General features: G+C 44.3%; 2 protein-coding genes across 3 annotated transcripts in view; both read right to left on the reverse strand.

Annotated features, from left to right (window-relative positions):
- Positions 1–220: 220 nt before the first annotated feature.
- Positions 221–17,665, reverse strand: MPHOSPH8 (M-phase phosphoprotein 8). Of its 2 annotated transcripts, XM_015852186.1 has the most exons (14): positions 17,418–17,665; positions 15,311–15,466; positions 13,580–14,434; positions 11,524–11,620; positions 10,192–10,437; positions 9,641–9,766; positions 9,466–9,554; positions 8,590–8,730; positions 7,747–7,833; positions 5,847–6,001; positions 3,804–3,958; positions 2,853–2,980; positions 1,927–2,010; positions 221–1,643 (listed from the first exon to the last, which is right to left on the reverse strand). In XM_015852186.1, the coding sequence occupies exons 1-14, from the start codon at positions 17,631–17,633 to the stop codon at positions 1,602–1,604; spliced, it is 2,577 nt and encodes an 858-aa protein (XP_015707672.1). In that variant the 5' UTR covers positions 17,634–17,665; the 3' UTR covers positions 221–1,601. The 2 variants fall into 2 exon arrangements, with proteins under 2 accessions (XP_015707672.1, XP_032298059.1); XM_032442168.1 differs by lacking the exons at positions 221–1,643; positions 1,927–2,010; positions 2,853–2,980; positions 3,804–3,958 and adding an exon at positions 3,971–5,280.
- The window catches only part of LOC107308338 (proline-rich extensin-like protein EPR1), a 2,547-nt gene continuing 1,537 nt past the window's right edge, over positions 17,647–18,656 (reverse strand). The window contains exon 2 of the mRNA XM_015852189.2: positions 17,647–18,626. Within this exon, the coding sequence (XP_015707675.2) occupies positions 17,647–18,626 (980 nt within the window). The remainder of the gene's footprint in view (positions 18,627–18,656) is intronic.

Consider the following 18,656-nt stretch of genomic DNA (forward strand, 5'->3'; position numbering starts at 1 on the left):
CCGTGCACTGCAGTGTTAATGCATAGGACAATGAAGTATCACAGAATTCCGAGAGATGCAGGTGACAAGTCTGTTCAAAATTCAGACCCGTTAGTGCACCCATCAGTCTGCTTGCAGGAAGACTACCTTGAATGACAACATAAATGAGCGGGGCACAGTGCTGCTGTAGCTTAGTTTTACACAGAAAATGTGATGTTCCACAAAACCGAGACAGATTAGATAGATTAGATAGACAGTGTGCTTCATTTACTAAGATTTGGCATCTCTTAGTGTGAAAGTTTTAAACTTTCAAGAACCAGAACTTAAAAGTGGTAAGCTGAAAGTTTTAATATAAAGTCACAGTTCTTAAAAGGGTACAACTGAGTGCTCACCATCAGAATGGTGCAAATACATTTATTTATCCCCAATAGTTTCTTAAGCAATATAGGCACGTGGTGTCATGTAAACTGCTTGCGGCAACCAGAACAGCAAAGGCACGATCTATTTTTTTCCTTTACTTTTCAAGATGATGTTTAATTTACAAAGAAAAATACTCTGTACTTCAGGCAGAAGTATTACATTTGTATATTACAGCACAGAACCATTACAGAACTGCCGTCATCTGATAAAATGCTCACTTACTTAAAGAAATAAAAAGATAGCAGCTCTTTGCACAGAGGAACTGAGTTTCTGAATGAGGGCAGGCAGTACCTGTTGTCATCAGTCAGGCTGAGAACATCTGAACTCCTCCGTACCTTTTAGCCTAGGAGAGCATTACTCACACAGTTAAGGTTAAGGTAGTTTAGTTAACATGTTTTTTGTCTGCTAGTTCCAGCCATTTGTATTTGTTTTCCCATATGGCACCTGACTGACAACTCCAAAGTTAAGATGCCTGTATAACTATCAGTTGTTTCTCTAACACAAGATTAGTTTTAAAGCACTGATGTAACTAAGGAATCCAACTGCGGTGCTCTACACATTGAGCCTGTCTGGACGCCTTTGTTCACACCTGCAGACTCAACTGTCTGTTCAGAGGGCAGCCCACAGAGCACTCCTGCTTTCCCACCAGGAGACAACTGCAGGTAGTTTCAAACCAGAACGTGGCCCCCAGCAGTTCATGGTTAAGCGATGCAGTGACTTTCAGGTGTGATTCCTGCCCGCAGCTCTGAGAATACAATAGTCCTGTATTTTACACTGAAACATGGTGAGTTGAGTAAGTAGAAAATTGTAGTTTACAAATGGAAAAGATCCTTCTATTTAAAAAAAAAAATCATTTTGTTACCTTAAATAGTTCTTATGTGCACCATTCCACATGGTGGAAAAGCTGAAATATGCAGTCTGGACTCAACAAGTCAAAGAAAGAGAGCGTTGTATGTATTGGCACAAATACTTACACCTATGTCTGTACAAACCAAAAGGGCTGTCCCAACCAGCACAGCGTATTCAGCTGCTCTGCAACACGTACTTTTCTGTGTGACTGCCAACAAACAACATGGAGGTGGGAACTTGGGACTAAGAGTGTGGTGCCAAAAAGTTCCAAACTGCTCTGTCAGTCTCTAAACAGAGGAATCACAAATATGTCCGAAGGTGTCAGGCCACTCAACAGGCTTCCAACTGTGAGGTCACTGCAGCTGCACTCTGTATGCTCCTATTAGCAGCTTCACCTGTAAAAGCAAACGCAGGTTTGACATGAAAATGGGAGCATCCAACAGACAACACTGCACGTTTAACTGAAAGCACACAGATTACACGAGTTATAGCACAGCAGACCACAGAATGGCCTGGGTTGAAAAGGACCACAGTGATCATCTGGTTTCAACTTCTCTGCCATGTGCAGGGTCACCAACCACCCAACTGTGCTGCCCAGAGCCACCATCCAGCCTGGCCTTGATTGCCTCCAGGGATGGGGCATCATATCAGCGTAACCAAAGTGAAAGCATTCTGTACCTTGGCTGTAGGAGCTTCTGCTAACCGGATAAAAAGCTTGTTAAGGCCTGCAGTTGGGCTGAAGGAATAAATAAAGTGACTGTCCTAAAAGGAAAAGAGAATTGACAAAGTTAATGGCAGGATATGGTCCAAAGTGCCACGTGAGTCAAAGAATATGACAAACTATGGTTGTCTTGGGGCATATATATATACGTATTTTGAAAGTTGTATACATTGCAGAGAACTTTTAGTGCAATCTGCAGTCACAGAGAAAACAAGAGGTCATAAATGTGTGCACAGTGATACATGTGATAGAAAAGAACAATAGATTTACATGACTTGTAAATGAGGGAGGTCATTAAAATGCTTATAATAAAGAATTTGCGTTAAAAGGTGGAAAAACAAGGTGAGCTGGAGAAAGGATATTCCATCAGATGCTGAATTCTCACCTCTCTGCCCCAAGCCTCAGCTCTGGCATCACTCAGTCACAGGACAGCAGGGCCACCCTCTGCCTCCCCCTGGCCCACAGCTGCAGCCCTGCCTTCTATTTCAGTCGTAACTCTCCATGGGATCTGCTGCCCACAGGCTTTGCACTCACAGTATCACAGTCTTGTGCAGGTTGGAAGGGACCTTAGAGATCATCGAGTCCAACCCCCGGGATTTGAGCCTTTTGTGTAGCAGAGCGGCACTTCTACCACTTGCGCCACGGGGAAGATTCGAACCCAGGCCTCTGGTGTTGCAAGCGGCATTCCTACCACTGCGCCACCGGGGCACACTCCTCTCCATATACCAAAAAAAGTAAGTTTGATTTCAAACTTAAAAAACAAAGACAAACCACCTGCACCAAGAAACACCACTGTGATACTCAAAATCCAATGAAGGATCTAACATCAACCAGGCTGTTCTGCAGACAGTTTAACAGTCAATTAGTCATATGAAAAATTTACCAAAAATACAGGGAGCTGGAATTTGTCATTTAAAACCACAGCTTGTACACTGCATGGTCCACAGAGCCGAGCAACGACTTCTTTACCAAAGAAATTCGCATGGAAAATAAAGAGAAGAATTCCAGATCCTAGAAGGAAAGGCAGTTCAGTTACACAAAGTTGAAATGGGATTCATGATTTACAGCAATTGCAAACACCAAACATTTGAATGCAAACAGTGAGATACCTTCATCATCTGCGTAAATATTAAACTCCAAAGGAGCATCAAAGCAATACGTAGAAATCAATCTCCCAAGCCAGAGCGCCCAAGCAGAGAACACAACTGAGCTGTTCACAAGTGTAAGGGGGTTTGGCAGCAAAACCTTATGCAGGGGTCAGGAAGGAAAGCAAAACAGATACGGTAATCTTTGGGGACAATTCACTTTGCAGCTTTAGATTTATCTACAGTTGGGGAATTCCATGTAGTTTGGCTTATCTCGTCTCTTGGTAAGGAGCGCTGAGCTCAATCAAATGTGGGTGTTTACGAACTGCTCTGAAATTCAATAAGCAGCAGTATTCAATTCATACATGTACCCCATTCTAATATAAATTTATATAATGCTTCCTAACTCAGTAAAGCGTATCATAGAAAGTGAGAAGATGTTTACAGCTCTGAATAAAAGCTGGACAAACACCCACAAACCCCAGCTGAAGCTGTATTTCACCCACAGTGCATCAAAATATCACTCCTCCAAAACTCCATAACCTGCAAACAGGGAGCACCATTAATACCACATATTGTGTTATGTCACATCATGCATTTCATACAGCAGATAATTAAGACAAAAGGGCAGTTTCTTAATGCACCATTTTGGTTTGGTTTTTGGGGTGTTTTTTTTTTTTTCTTTTGTTTCTGAAGTACAAAGAAGCAGAAGCCAACACACGGTAAGATCCAGAAGGTAAGATCCCTACCTTCTGGCACATTCTGTGGAGGTTTATAGTTGAAGTCTGTGGAGAAGTCCGGCCCTTCACAGAGACGGTGACAAGCAATGGGGAAGACTGGCTCCAGCAAAACAAGGCGAGCTTCAAAATAGTCCCTGATAGTATCTTCTGCTACTCTTGAGAGTCTACATGAGGAAACAAGCGAGGCCTGTACTTCACACATTATTTCAGCAGTCTTGAAGACAGCTTATACACAGAACGATTCCAGATTTCCTTTCCACATTCCCAGCTGTCAGGACTTCATCACCTACATTCATGCACAGATGAGCCCCAGGTCCCAACATTTTGTTAATGGAGCATTTTATCGGAGACCTGTTTGTGAAATTCCATCTGCCAGGCCTCAGCGTTTTACTTTTGTGGACAAGCAGACTACAGCAGACACCAAACGTCTCAGTGACCACATCTTTATGCAGAAAGGTGCTGCTGAAACACCAGTAGGCACCACAGGCTGAACAGAAACAGGGGATTGCTTCCCCCCAGTAAAATGACTGCAAGTACAGGGTAAAACAAATCACTCCTTATATTGGTCGTATTATCAGTTTTCCAAATTAAGCTTCATTAAAACCACAGAATCATTAAGGTTGGAAAAGACCACTAAGATCATTTAGTCCCACTGTCAGCTCATCACCACCATCCCAACTAACCACATCCCTAAAAAAAGCAATGGTTCCATCCTTTAGACAGTTTGGGAGATGGGGGCTATTTGGGATGGGAAGAGGGGCTGCTTGTGTAAGCGCAGAGCCTGGCCTTCAGAAGAGACATCAGTTAACCAGCACCTTTATGTGCCAGTTGCTAAGTACTGCACTTCAGAAAGCTTCTTTGACACAGTGAGTTTTTGATGGCTATGCAAGATAAAGCTCTGACCCTCAGCCTTGCAGCCTCCTGAGCCATTACTGCAAGCAAGGCTCCCCTCCACACTGCATGAGACCATCATCCACAGAACCTGACCTTGTTTTCCACTGGAAGGAAACTACCGGAATGCCACATCAACACAAGCCCAGGAGCCCACCTCACTCAGCTTCCAGTCCAAACTAAGGGAAATTACAATTGTCTTTTTCTGGTACACTACCCCAGATTCCAGCCATCTGGTTTGGAAGCATCCAGAATCAGACACTGCAGCCAAAGTACACCTCTGCAGATTTACTTAACCCCTTCTTAACTCCCATACAACTGCAACCGTAACATCCTGCAACAAGATCCGTAATTCAGCGTTCCTGTGCAAAAAAACACCTTCCTGTTTCTAATCTATGGATCATTTCAATAGATGGCCTCTGGAACATGCCTTACGTTTCACTCAGCCCCCCCCCCCTTTTTAGTTTTCCATCCTTCAAAACAATTTTGAGCTTTTAATCTGTCCCAGGGGGACATGCTCACCTCATTCTGTCTGCTCACTGAAGCTCCTCTATCTCTGATGATCTCTACTTTCCTTCCACCTTTTTTCCTTCATCTGTTTTTTCAAAAGGATAGCCAAAATGGGACGTGCTATTTAAGATGTTCAGGCAACATGGATTTAGATTTTACTTTCAGCTTCGCTACTACTACATTGGCTTCCTTTCTGATTGAAAAGAAGCACTGATTATTTACCACGAGCGTAGAAGCTTTCTCAACTGGCAGGAGCCATTTTGCTCGTTACTTTGGTGATACCCCACAGACATCACTTCGCACTTATCAGTATTTAGTTTTGCCTGACATTTCACTGGTAAAGTTAAAAAACATGTTTGATGGCAGATTTTAAATAGCAGATGGACTGGAGAAGGCACCAAACAGTGAATGAAAGAAAGATTAAGTTCACTGAACAGCACGTGCCAAGCTTTATCTGTGTATTTGCTGTTGCCTTCAAAAACCTAACTGAACATGCCACGATTTCCTTCTTAGAACCACGCTGGGGAAGCACTAGCACACTCCATACCTTCTGCCCAGAACCTCTCCTCCTCCCCAACTTAACCCAAGGTGATTACACACCCCATTCATTCACACTTCCCCAGACCGAACTTCCAAGTACAGTTTACTCACGTTTCCAAATGACTCTTGAGCTGTTCGTACACCAGGACATTGTTACACTGCTTCGCAAAATGCAGTGCACTGTTCTGATGCTTTGACAAAATGTTACAGTCCGCTCCGCTTTCAATCATAAGTCGCACAATATCCGAATTTCCTCTTTTACAAGCCTGTGCCAAGCAACAAGAAGGGAGAATGAACAACGACACAAATCCCATTAAAGCAGAGCATGACACTGAAGAAGACAGAACTGCAGAAACGAATTTCAACCCAAAGTTAAGTCATGACTCAGAAAACAAGTGTAAGCAATCACCATGTGGATGCTAACAAATCACAATATACCTGATCCCACAGAAGCAACATCGCGGTTACCAAAATGACTTAATTTAAAAGCAACAAATAAAACAAAGTTCTTTGAGAAGAGCTACTCTGCAAGAGTACCTATAAACTGGTCCGAATAAATGCATTTCTGTGGAAGCATTCAGGACTGCAGGAACACTTCCCAGTGTCTGTTTCCAGGGGTGCCAGTATAAATGTTACTTCACACATGCAGAAAAGGAATGGAACTTGCCCTAAACTGTCACTTTGCTATGTGAGACAGTCACTGTATTAACTGCATGCATGCCCAAAACTGTCAGCACTACCTACAGCAACAATGCCCAGGTGTTAAGGCGAAGACTTGAAAAAGGCACTGGAAAATGTGAAGAAAGTTTTACTTTGAAGAATGCTCTTGACAGCTTTCCAAATACCTCAATACAGAATATCCTTATGAAGCCTTTCAGAAGTCATCAACTGACATTTGTTTGAGACCTGAGCTCTCATATTTTTCATACTTTTTCAATCCATAATCTTCCATCAACAAACAAAACCAAAACCAACATTCACACTTAACAGATACAACAGAAAGAAAATAAGAAAAACTGTTGAGACATTTCCCCCCCCCCCCCCCCCCCTCTTTTTTAGAGACAAGAACCAACTCCTACAGTTAAGTAAGAATGTCCTGATAAATGCACTTGTATGTTTATGGAGTCACAGCCAAACTTGTTCCAGTAACCTACTGGAAATGAAGATGCTACTCTTTGTATCTGCACAGCAAAACAGACATGTGGAGTAAGTCTCCATAGGCTGCCAATTAGAGGGTACACACAGCTGTGCATCAAACACTACAAAAATACCCCAGAAATACTATAAAGGTCAAACTGAGGTTCATGGGGGTAGTCAAATAATGGAGAGATTTTGGATGTCAGTGACAGAGGAAACCACAAGTGCGTCACTATTTTCTTTACAGAAGACAAGAATTCCCTAAGCCTCGGGCAGGTTAACAGAGAAAATAACACCACACTGTCTGGAACAGAAGAGTTCTTGTGATCTCCTCTGTAAACAATTGCCTCAAACAGCCTTCATAAAAATACAGCAAGTTCACCAGGCATACAAACTTCAACAGAATTGTTAGATATAAACCAAAAGCCTGTTAAGAGAAGCACAGATGGCTTAGAATTTTCCCATTACAACAAAATAAAAACCAACCAACCAGCAATAACAAAACACCATTTTCCTGTGAAGACAGAGGCCAATCACAGTGTATTTAAGCGGTCTTTGTCTCCACAGTTTTTATTTTCCTGTTGACAGACATTATTTCCCCTTCAGGACCATCTCCACATTTCTTTGACCCCAGCAGTAGAAGAAACCAAACCACACTTAACCCTGCATCGCACCATTGAGATACAACAGTAAGTCAGAAAGAAAACAAACTACTAAAACATTGCCTCATGTAACTGAGAGCACAACTTGTATTTAAATGTAGTTTACATCCCACCTAAATCAACTTGGAAAATACACTTATGTCTTCTATACGCCATTCATAATCAACAGTAATTGGCAAACTAAACCAAGTCAGGATAAATATTGAGTTTACCTTCATTAATGCGGTTTCACCGCTGCTCTGCTGCATGTTCACATATGCTCCAGCTTCCAGAAGAATGGCCACTGTTGTCAGAAAATTCTTCAAAAGAAAAGAAACAACCATCAAAACCACAAGACAAGTAGGTATAACACAGTATAACTTAGTTCGTTTCCATTTTAAAATACAAGCATGATGCATGTCAGAACTGATGCTGTTCTCTTTCACTGCTCATAAAGCAAATGCCGAGCATTTACAATTCTTACTTTTTACAAAACCTTGTATTAACAAATACCCCAGGGAAAAAAAAAAAGCAAACTCAAAACCAAACAGTACGTTTGCATTAATCACCAGACAGGAATCAAGTTCCCTTTAGGCCTCACACATCTTCTACCTGGAAAGTATGTAAACCAACCTGAAAAAAGATTACCACCAAACATCCTCTAATGTAGCAGTCAGGTCAAGCTGGCCTTAGATTGAGCAGAGCTTGTCACTGCCTCTGTAGCCCCACTCTCAAGTAGCAAAATCTGCTTAATCAGAGATCTGGTCTCCAAGTTTCACAAGTCCCGCCCATCCAAAGAAAACAACGAGCAATTCTACTGCAAGAACTTCAGCCCCATGAAAGGGAAAACAGCCCTTGCATCAGCTTACCTTCCAAGCTACCCTGTGATATTCCCTTCGTAGACAGGTTTTACTATCACCTACAGTAACCACAGCCACCAAATATGCCATGAAGGTCATCCTGCTGTATCCTGCTAACTATTTAGGAATCACCCAAGGGAGATGAAAAAAGGGATACCAATTTTACATCTAAATAAAAGAGTCAAGAACTACAAATATGACAGTGACTGAGCCAACCTTTTCAGCTGCGTGTATCAATGCAGTTGTTCCATTTTTCTGCCTGCCATTAACTTTGGCTCCCTTCCTGATTAGGACCCGGAGGAGGTCGTCATGCCCACCAGCAGCAGCAAGCATTACTAGGGTCATTCCACTGGAATCCTGCAACAACATCAATCATCACCATAAAAATCAATATCTGAATTTCACAGATCACAGCTGCATTACAAAGAATGCAAATACAACAACAGGTTTCACAAGATTCTTCTCTTTTCACACATACATGACCGCCAGACACTGGCAAACTATCACCACACACTCCTCTCACTCACAAACATCGTACTGAGCTCCAGAATACGAAGGGAATGGGCCAGAAAAAGAGGCAGCAAGGTATGAGACAGCAGGGAAAAGAGCGAGACAGGGGAAAAAGAAATTGGCAAAGCTGGAGAAAAACCTCCAGGTCTTAAGCCAACTGCTACCACAATGCTGCTTCTGGATTTTATTGGAGGAAAAATATGAAGAGGTTCCTGTGAGCAGCCACTCTCACTCTTACATTTTCCACCAAACACTGCAATTCAAAAAGCACGTGCTTGCCTCAACAGTTCATTTGGCATCTTCTGTTCTACCGTGCCACAGATGATGAACAGTTCTTAAAATGTCAGATTTTAATTCTTAAAAATGGGCAAATTTGCTGCAGATCCAGCTACTGGGATGCTTCTATGAGAATTCACTTTGTTCAAGGAAATGGGGAACAAACACTGACACCTTTTACTTGGTGCTCCTCTGTCACCCACTGTGCTTTTTCTACAAAAGCTGCAGCTGGTCAGCAAGAGGGAACTTCTCAAACAGCCCAAATCCGTGCACTGCACCACTCAATAACTATTACAGAAAAATTACCTCTTGATCCAGATTATATTCCTCGCTTGAAGAAAGCGCCATCTTTACAGTCATATAATCTCCACTTTTGACAGCATCCCTCAGGAGTGCTGGAAAATCAATTTAATGCAGGTAAAGCATATTTCACTTTGAGATGCCAGATAAGAAAAGTCTGATCCTCCCAACAACTACTTACAACTGGATATTGGTTCTGCTGAGATGTGATTCTCATCTTCTCCATCAAGATGCTTTTGAAAGTCTTCAAGCGTTAACCATTCTAACTGCATGTCCATACCCAAGCTCAAGACTTGTTGCTTGCCATCTATCGTATTTATAAAAGAAAACAATAAGTAACAACTTTTAAATTCCCACATCACTCTCAGCTTGCCATTACTTCAGCAATCATCGGCACAACACACTACTTTTCAAACAGACTTTGGAAGCCAATGGGAAATGATTCCAAACAATGAAAGCTGTGTTGCAAGCAGACAAAAAAGGCTTTTACTTGTTTGTTTCATGGCATTAGGCTGAAGCGATCAGAGATGGCAAACACTCCATAGCTGTAACAGAATAAATACAACAGGAACACGCTGATAGGTTGAAAAATTCGCAATGAGTTTCAAAAGAAAATACCGGTCCAGCCTCCTGGGGTAGTGAGAACTGGAGCATTAAAAGATGCAAGCAGGAATGGAGTTAGTATCAAATGCAAGCTCTCCTCTATCTCCTAGGCTTGGTTCTACAGCTCACCAGAGTTCTCCATTTGACACACATCCACTACTTCTCGACCACCTCCTGCAGCAACGTAATTCCATGTTTCTGCTTCATCTTTTATCCTCCTCTCCTTGTGTACTTTGCTGTCTTTTAATTTTAATTCTTCTATGAATTTATATTCTAGCGAGGGTTCTTCTCTTTTGCAGTTATTCTCAGAGTATTCCTTTTTTTCTTCTGAAGCTACATTAAACGTGTCAAGTGCACTTTTGATGTCCTTATAGCCTAGAACATTAAGACAGTTACCAAGAATGACTTCTCAAGCCACTGAAGGCTTTCACATAACAGAATTTAAATAAGTGACCAGAGTCCATTAAGTAAAGATCTACTCTCTCTTCATAAGTTAATCATTGCTGAAGTGCAGGAGCAAGCTTAACAAAAAAGCCAAAATCAGGGCCAGCTAGTTCACCTTCAGCGACCCTGGTAAGCCTGGACTCTGACTGCTTTCTACTTAGCAACACCTTCTTAAGAAATTTAGTTTAGAATTATGCATCAATTACTACTTTGAAAACATGTTTCAGTACCTGTGACAACCAAAAAGCACGTGCTGTACATAGAGCAGGAATTAACCATCCGCTTGCTGCTTTTTTTGAGTTCTGTCAGCATCTACTGGCCTTTAAGTGAAAGCTGTTTCTCTGCCAATAGCTTTTGAAGCACCACAGCTCTTCCTACAGCCATTCAGAATGCTGAAGGCAGAACTACCAAGTTCTCTCAATTCATCCTTATCAGAGTGATAAGGAAACTTATACTGAATAGAATCACCCAGAATTTTCTTGAGACCAGGAGTGGTAACATTAATACCCCATCACACAACTAAGAACTGAAGCCCAACACAGACATTTCCCATTTCAAGTCACCTTGCTGTGATGCTTTGAGGCTTGTACAGTAACCCATTACAGTGGCTAAAGCAAGAGTCAGGAAGTTTGCCTGAAGAGAACCTCTACCCCCTACTCCAGAAATACAAAGTGTGTATTTATAATGGCATCAAAACGCTTCTGGAAATAGACAGTAGTTGGGTGAACTCACTCAAAAAGATTGTAGTCACTGATGTTATGAAGAGTTAACAATACTAAATGAAAAAGGGCAAGATCTCGATTTGTCTATGAAAACATTATGGGCTTTATAAACTTTCATGCCTTGTGCAGCCTTCTCACAAAGCTATAAGAAGGCAGGCTTTCATTTCTTAAAAGGAAAGCAGAAATTGCTTCTCTAGCACGTATTACAAATGTCATGCTGTATCTGCCCTTATAAGAATGAGAGGAGAATGCCTTGAAAGGTGCTCCCCTTCTCTTTTAAGCAATTAATGCTTACCTTTTAGAACCTTCTGTTCTTTTCTGTTCTTTTCTTCTTTCTCAGACTCTTTTTTAACAGATTTTTCCTTCATTTCAGTTTTCTTTATTTCTTTCCCCTGTTATTAAGAAAAAGGATGAAATGAGTGCAGTAGGGAGAAAGTGGAAAATAACACTACAGAAATCTTATGGACAACAGACCTGCAGACATTCCTAAGAAAAGAATTAAATGGCCGAGACAGGAGCTGCTCTGGAAAGGCTTCTTCACTAAGAGGAAAAGGTCTTCCAAATTAAGGAACTCCAGTTTGGAATTCTGCAGCACCCCAGCCACGCGTGGCACTCACACATAGCAAAACCAGCATACATTTAAAATTAGGCTGTGTTACCATTTCCTAAGATGACACATAGCACAGACAAACACACCAGGAAACCACTCTATTTAACATTCTGAGTCTGAAATGTTAGCTGGTGAGTCAGTTGAGACTCCAAAGCAAGCAGAAACCAGAACCCTCTCTCAGAAGCGCTGTCTCTACTAAAACTGAGGTACGACAGCTGGAATCCCAAGGTACCAAATAAGGAGACTACAACTCAAAGAGGCACAGAAAAATATTCAAGTCCTTGATGATCACAGAATCACTAATGCTGCCATTTCTTAAAATGGTTTAAAAAAAAAATGAATTTAGTACATCATGAAACCTTTCTTTTCTCCCCTCAAAACTCTGCCTTTTGGTGACAGTCAACATGAACCAGCAGCACAGACAGACATCATCCCAAGCAGGTGCCACAGTAGAAGCAAAAAACTGACAAGATTACCAGACATTGCTAAGCACAAGGCCTGGTAACAAACTTGAGTTCTGTTCCAGATTTCCTAATGTTGATGAGATACACAGCATGCCCTACACGTTTATTTTTAGAAGGTAAAACAAAAGGGAGAAAGGGTTCATCACACAAAATTACTCCAAACAGGGAATACTGTGCCATACATTGACATGACAGTGCTCTGTAATTGGAAAGGAGTCAGGCAGCTGAAACAAGGCTGTGCTTTACTTTCAAAAGAACGATACGCTTTGGCCCACAGCTTCATGACACTCAGCATACCCCAAAGCTCTGCGCTGAGCCCAACCACGCAGCGAGTCCACAGGTGCTCTGGGCAGTAACTGGCCAGACAGAGACAACCCCCTTTCAGCACGCAGGAGATGGATGGCAAAAAGCAGAATGCCTTCCAAGCTACACCCAGTGAGAGTGCTGCCTGAGGAGCAGTAAGAAAACCAACCTTCCCCCTGCTGTTGATTTCTTCATATTTGAGGTGATGGAGTTTGTATACTGTTGGCAATAAACAGAATTCCAAGGATGTATCTGATCATCTGGTGCTGCTCTCTTATGAATGCTATAGCCTCAAACTATGAGAAAATACTTAATGAAGGGCCATACCCTTTCAGTTAGTGACTACTGTAAAGAAAATGAGTTAAATAGCTGTGTGAAACCAGCTATGCCCCACAGCTAGCTATTGCTTAACCTTGTTTACAAGAGCTTTCACCACTAAGCTCCCACAAAAAGAGTACTTTGTGCAGCTCAGCTCTGAGGTTACTCCATGCAATACTTCTGTTCTCTGTCCAAAACAAATCAGTGTGCTTACATTAAGGTGCCTACCCCATACAGAAAGCAGCCTCAGAGGACTGCAACTGAACCTACAGAAAATAAGACACTTGTCATCACCCAATTATGGCCTCAGAAGCAGTGGGACATAATGCAATAAGCACCAAGGTACCCGTGTGTGGAACAGATGTTTTCATTTTAAGTACACACACATAGCAAATTGGAGATTCACATTTTCATACCTAAAAGCCACTCTTCTCTTCCAAAGCATTCCCCTCTTTCTATTGTCCAAAATCCACTTCTTCCATCCTGCCTACAGACCCTACAGTGCATCTTTCATTTGCTTTACCCATCTCATTAACCATCACACTCTCATTTTTCCATTTGCCATCATAAACAGCAGCCTTTTCGGCTTCCTCTGCCCCAGATGTGTCTGATCCGAAGCCCTCCCCAGCGCTGCTCAGCACTCTCATGCTGCTCACCTCCTCAGCTGACTCCACAGCCTTGCGTCCTCTCTCCTCAGCGCTCACCTTTAAAGCCTTCTGTGCCAACACGGGAGCAGCTGACACTTTCTCTGACTCTGCAGCTACCACTTTCACTTTTTCTTGACTTTTCTGCTTTTTGAGCATGCTTTTCTTCTCCAAATAGACATCTTTAATTTCCACTTTTCTACCTTCCTCTTTGCAGTCTTCCATTTTCTGATTCTTTTTCTTCTTTCTTTTAGCCTTAACCTCGAGGCTTTCATCTTCATTACTCGCTGATCCATCAAGCTGTCTGTCAGCAATGGAATCTTTTTCAGCAGTTTCTTCTTCCAACCTCTCTTTTTCACCTTTTACTTGCTGTTCCTCCTCTTTATTTTCAGCGCCTAAGCCTGGATTTTCATGATCAATCTCCTGAAAGAGGGCACCATCTAAAACACTTGGCTCTGCGTCAAACTGAGCATCTCCTTGCTTCTCCTTCCGCAACTTTTTACTTTCTTTAGAATCTTCTTTAGTTTTTACTTTCACATCTTTAACTTCTCCCTTCTTTTTCTTCACTTCCTTACTATCATCTTTCCTTTGCTTCTTTGGATCCTTTGAATCTTCCTTTGTTTCTGAAGTCCTTTTTTTGGGCTTTGAATCCAATCCCAAACTATCTGAGGAACCTTCACATTCTGTCCTGGATTTCTCTTTGACTTTGGCAGATTTCGACTTTTTCTTCTTCAGGTCATCCGCACTTCTATCCTCTCCCTCTTTTGACTTTTTCTTTTTCTTCTTTGGTGAAACATCCTCTTTCGTTTCGCTTTGCCCATCATTGTCAGATTCTGCTTCAAACACGTCATCGTTTAGACAAAGTTTCTAAAATGCAGGGAAAAAAAAAAAGAACATTTACTCCCCCATTAAACTGCATCACTTCAATGTAAGTCATATCAAAATGGCAGTGGTTGTGCTTGGGAAAAGTCAACTGTTTTTTATACATCGCAAATAACATCCCTTGCAGCCAAAGCAAGGTTTGTAAGCACAATTCTAGTTTACTTTCCTACATCACATCACATTAATGGCTACCTGAAAGAGAACCAACATCTAAGGGAGCAAAGCAAACCAACTGGACTCTCAGCAGCTCAATTCTACAACCAAACTAAATTTCAACTCTTTCACACCAAAAACAACTGCCTTGTTTTCACAGTTTACCTACGTATTTCTCCCAAGCAAGGTCCCAGCTTTCAAAAATGGCTCTCACGTAGAACTGTGAAAATGACTGAACAGTTAAACGGAATCAAACAAGAGAAAACTACCTTCCTGCAAAAAAGCTGACTGTGTTTTTCTTATCTGATGATTTACTGCTTCTTAACCACTGGATTCATCTGCTACAAGGAGGGTGAAAAGAGCAGACACAGCTTCAGTGCTAATAAGCCTGTGAGCAGGGAAAGGAGGTTGCTTTTGTTGTCAAAAAGTAACTAAAATAACCACACATCATCGCCTCAGTTTCTAATGAAGCATATTAAATTTTAAATGGATTCACACTCTATGAGCAAGCCTGCTGATTTGAAAAAGCTCCTTAACCAGACAACAGCAACAATGTCTGAGGTCTGCTGGAAGAAAAAGCTTTCAGATCAAAGATCACCCAAGTCATGACTTCCAGATCCCAAACATCTTGCATTCCCACTCCCGCCATTAGAAGAGCCCAGGCGGGCAGTATATCCTCCACCAAGGACTGCAAGAGGAGGAGCACACCTGAAGGTCCTTCTTCACAGGCTTCGGCTTGGTGTCCACAAGCTTTTTTCTGAATTCAAGCAGCACCTCTTTGCAGTCTTCCAAATGAACCTCTGGCTCCCAGGTATCGTCATCAGAGGTATAGCCCTTCCACCGCACTTTGTACAGAATTACACCCTGTAAGAAAAGAACCAAAACACTGAGTATGTTACAGCACAGTGTTATCCCTCCACTCAGTTCTTGTAGCTTCTCTTCCGTGAAGAGGATTTCAAACCTTAAGATCTGTAACATAGTAGCACTGCTCACTCAGCTCTGAATTGAAGTTTACAATGTGTTAGATTTACAATCAATGCCACTTTTGACCAACTGCAATACCAACAATCAGAAACAAGAGCCCTTCAATGAGATCAACTGTATTTCTAGACAAAACTGAATTAGTTACAAAGATATTGGTAAAAGATTACAATGGCAGCCCTAGACAAATTCTTTCAATAGTATCTAAGCTGCCGTTGTGGTTTCATCCTCTAATTTCATCAGATAACAAGTCTGTTAGCATTAAAGGGAGAAAAGGAAAAAAAAAAAAAAAAAAAAAAAGGAAAAAAAGAAGGTGGTTTTTGCTAGAGCATCTCTTGATTTTCTCCTAAATAAATCGAACAGCCCAAATCTCACACTCCTCAGCGTGGCCTCCTTCCTCTGCTGAGAGGCCAGGCTTTAGGCCTGGTGGGAGCACAGCCCAGCAAGCAGCACTCTGTGCCTTCTGCACCAACCTTCACTGCATGGCAGAGATGCATCCTGTGGGGTCAATGTGGTCACCTTCCTACACTGACCTTGCGGCCTCGTTAAACAGAGGTCTGGCAATGACCAGCAGCAAACTTTAAAAGATAAATCTGTTTTCCATTAAAAATTTAATAGTAAACACAAGGCAACGTAACCATCCCAGAACTGATATTCTAAAAAGAAAATCCCCCACTGAATGCAGTATACAGCTTCTTCCATTCCTTGCAGGTGTGAGTGACTACCTGCCATGCCGTGCATGTCTGCAGCACAGGAGCACAGCCCCCATTTGAGAGCCTGACTGAAGCCTAGCAGCAAAATACGACCTACTTAAAATAAACAAGTAGGAAAAACAAAAATTGCTTCTAAAAAGCTGCGTTTGGTAATTTTTGCTTCTGAAATTTAGTCAGTTTCTGAAAGACAACGAGGCCTTGGAGCATGTTCAGAGAAGAGCAATGAAGCTGCAGCACCAGGCTGATGGGGAGCAGCTGAGGGAGCTGGGATTGTTCAGTCCAGAGAACAGACTCGGGGGAGACCTTAGTGCAATCTGCAACTGCATGAAGGGGGGGTGTGGTAAGATGGGGGTCTCAGCCAACCAGCCACTGTGTAACAGCAACAGCACCAGAGGGAATGGCCTTCAGTTGCACCAGGTTCAGGTTGTACATTAGGAACAACTCAGGAGTAAAGAGGCAGCGGCTGCCCAGGGAGGTGCCGTATCCCCGGCGATACCGAAGAAACACGTGGATGCAGCACTGCGGGATGTGGTTGGTGGCACGGTGGGAAATGGGCAGTGAATGATCTTAGAGATATTTCCAAACTCGGTGATTCAGTGAAAGGCTTCTATGGAGACAAGCAGGCAGCTCTCAGCGGAATGAGAGAGGCAACGGAGCGCAGCCTGACGGAGAGCAGCCTGACACAGCCTCAAGGCCGCTGCAGCCGATACTGCAGCTGGAGAACACGCGCCGGTTCGGAGCGGGCTCTCCCAGCCCCTCAGGCCGCAGCTCGTGCACGGGGCAGCGCAGCTTCGTGCCGCCGTCAGAGCAGGAAACTTTGCGAACACACCCCGGGTCCGGCCGAGGCGGGAAGCCGGGACACGTTGCCTGCGGAACCACCCGCCCAAAGGCCGGTAACGCCCGAGCTCGGCCCGGCAGCGCCCGCCGCTCGCGCACACGGCGGGCAGGTAGCGGCGGTCAGCCCAGCCCACCCGGCCCGGCCGCAACCGCTGCGCAGCCCAACACACGGCCCGAACCCAGGGCCCGCACCCGCTGCCGGCCGCCGCAGAGCCCCGCGGCCGCTCCCGGTGCCGCCGCAGCCCCCGGAGGCAGCGGGCACTGACGGGCGGCGCCGCGCTCACCCCCTCGGTCTTCACGTCGAGGATCTTCTCCACTTCGAACACGTCCTCCTCCTCCTCCTCGCTCTCGCCCGCCCGCGCTCCCGCAGCACCGCCGGCCCCGCCGCCGTCCACCACCGCGTTCTCCCCGTCCCCGGCCGCCGTCTCCGTCTCCTCCTCTTCCCCCGCCCCCTCCAGCCGGGCCGCCGCCGCTTCAGCCCCGCTCCCCGCCGCCGCCATTTTGGGCCGAGTTTCAAACGGCGATGGGGAAAAGCGGCTGCGACACCCGCAGCAGCCAATAGGAGAACGGCGGCCGTGACGGCACGAGAGGGGCGGGACCAGCGCGAGGCGGGCGGGACCGGTATATGATGGGCGGTGTGAGGTACAGCGGGACCGGTATGTGATGGGCGGTGTGAGGTACAGCGGGACCGGTATATGATGGGCGGTGTGAGGTAAAGCTGGTCCTGTATATGATGGGCGGTGTGAGGTACGGCTGGTCCGGTATATGATGGGCGGTGTGAGGTAAAGCTGGTCCGGTATATGATGGGCGGTGTGAGGTACAGCGGGACCGGTATGTGATGGGCGGTGTGAGTAAGCTGGTCCGGTATATGATGGGCGGTGTGAGGTACGGCTGGTCCGTATATGATGGGCGGGGTGTGAGGTAAAGCCTGGTCCTGTATATGAATGGGCGGCTGTGAGGTAAAGCTGGTCCGGTATATGATGGGCGGTGTGAGGTAAAGCTGGTCCTGTAATATGATGGGCGGTGGTGGGTAAGCTGGTCCGGTAATGATGGGCGGTGTGAGGTAATAGCTGGTCCTGTATATGATGGCGGTGGTGGAGGTAACCGCTGGCACCGGTATATGATGGGCGGTGTGAGGTAAAGCTGGTCCTGTATATGATGGGCGGTGTGAGGTACGGCTGGTCCGGAATATGATGGGCGGTGTGAGGTACGGCGGGACCGGTATATGATGGGCGGTGTGAGGTACAGCTGGTCCGGTATGTGATGGGCAGTGTGAGGTACAGCTGGTCCGGTATATGATGGGCGGTGTGAGGTACAACTGGTCCGGTATATGATGGGCGGTGTGAGGTACAGCGGGACCGGTATATGATGGGCGGTGTGAGGTACAGCGGGACCGGTATATGATGGGCGGTGTGAGGTACAGCGGGACCGGTATGTGATGGGCGGTGTGAGGTACGGATGGTCCGGTATGTGATGGGTGGTGTGAGGTACAGCTGGTCCGGTATATGATGGGCGGTGTGAGG

This window comes from Coturnix japonica, chromosome 1 (assembly GCF_001577835.2).
Source record: "Coturnix japonica isolate 7356 chromosome 1, Coturnix japonica 2.1, whole genome shotgun sequence".
Classification (NCBI taxonomy): Eukaryota; Metazoa; Chordata; class Aves; order Galliformes; family Phasianidae; genus Coturnix; species Coturnix japonica.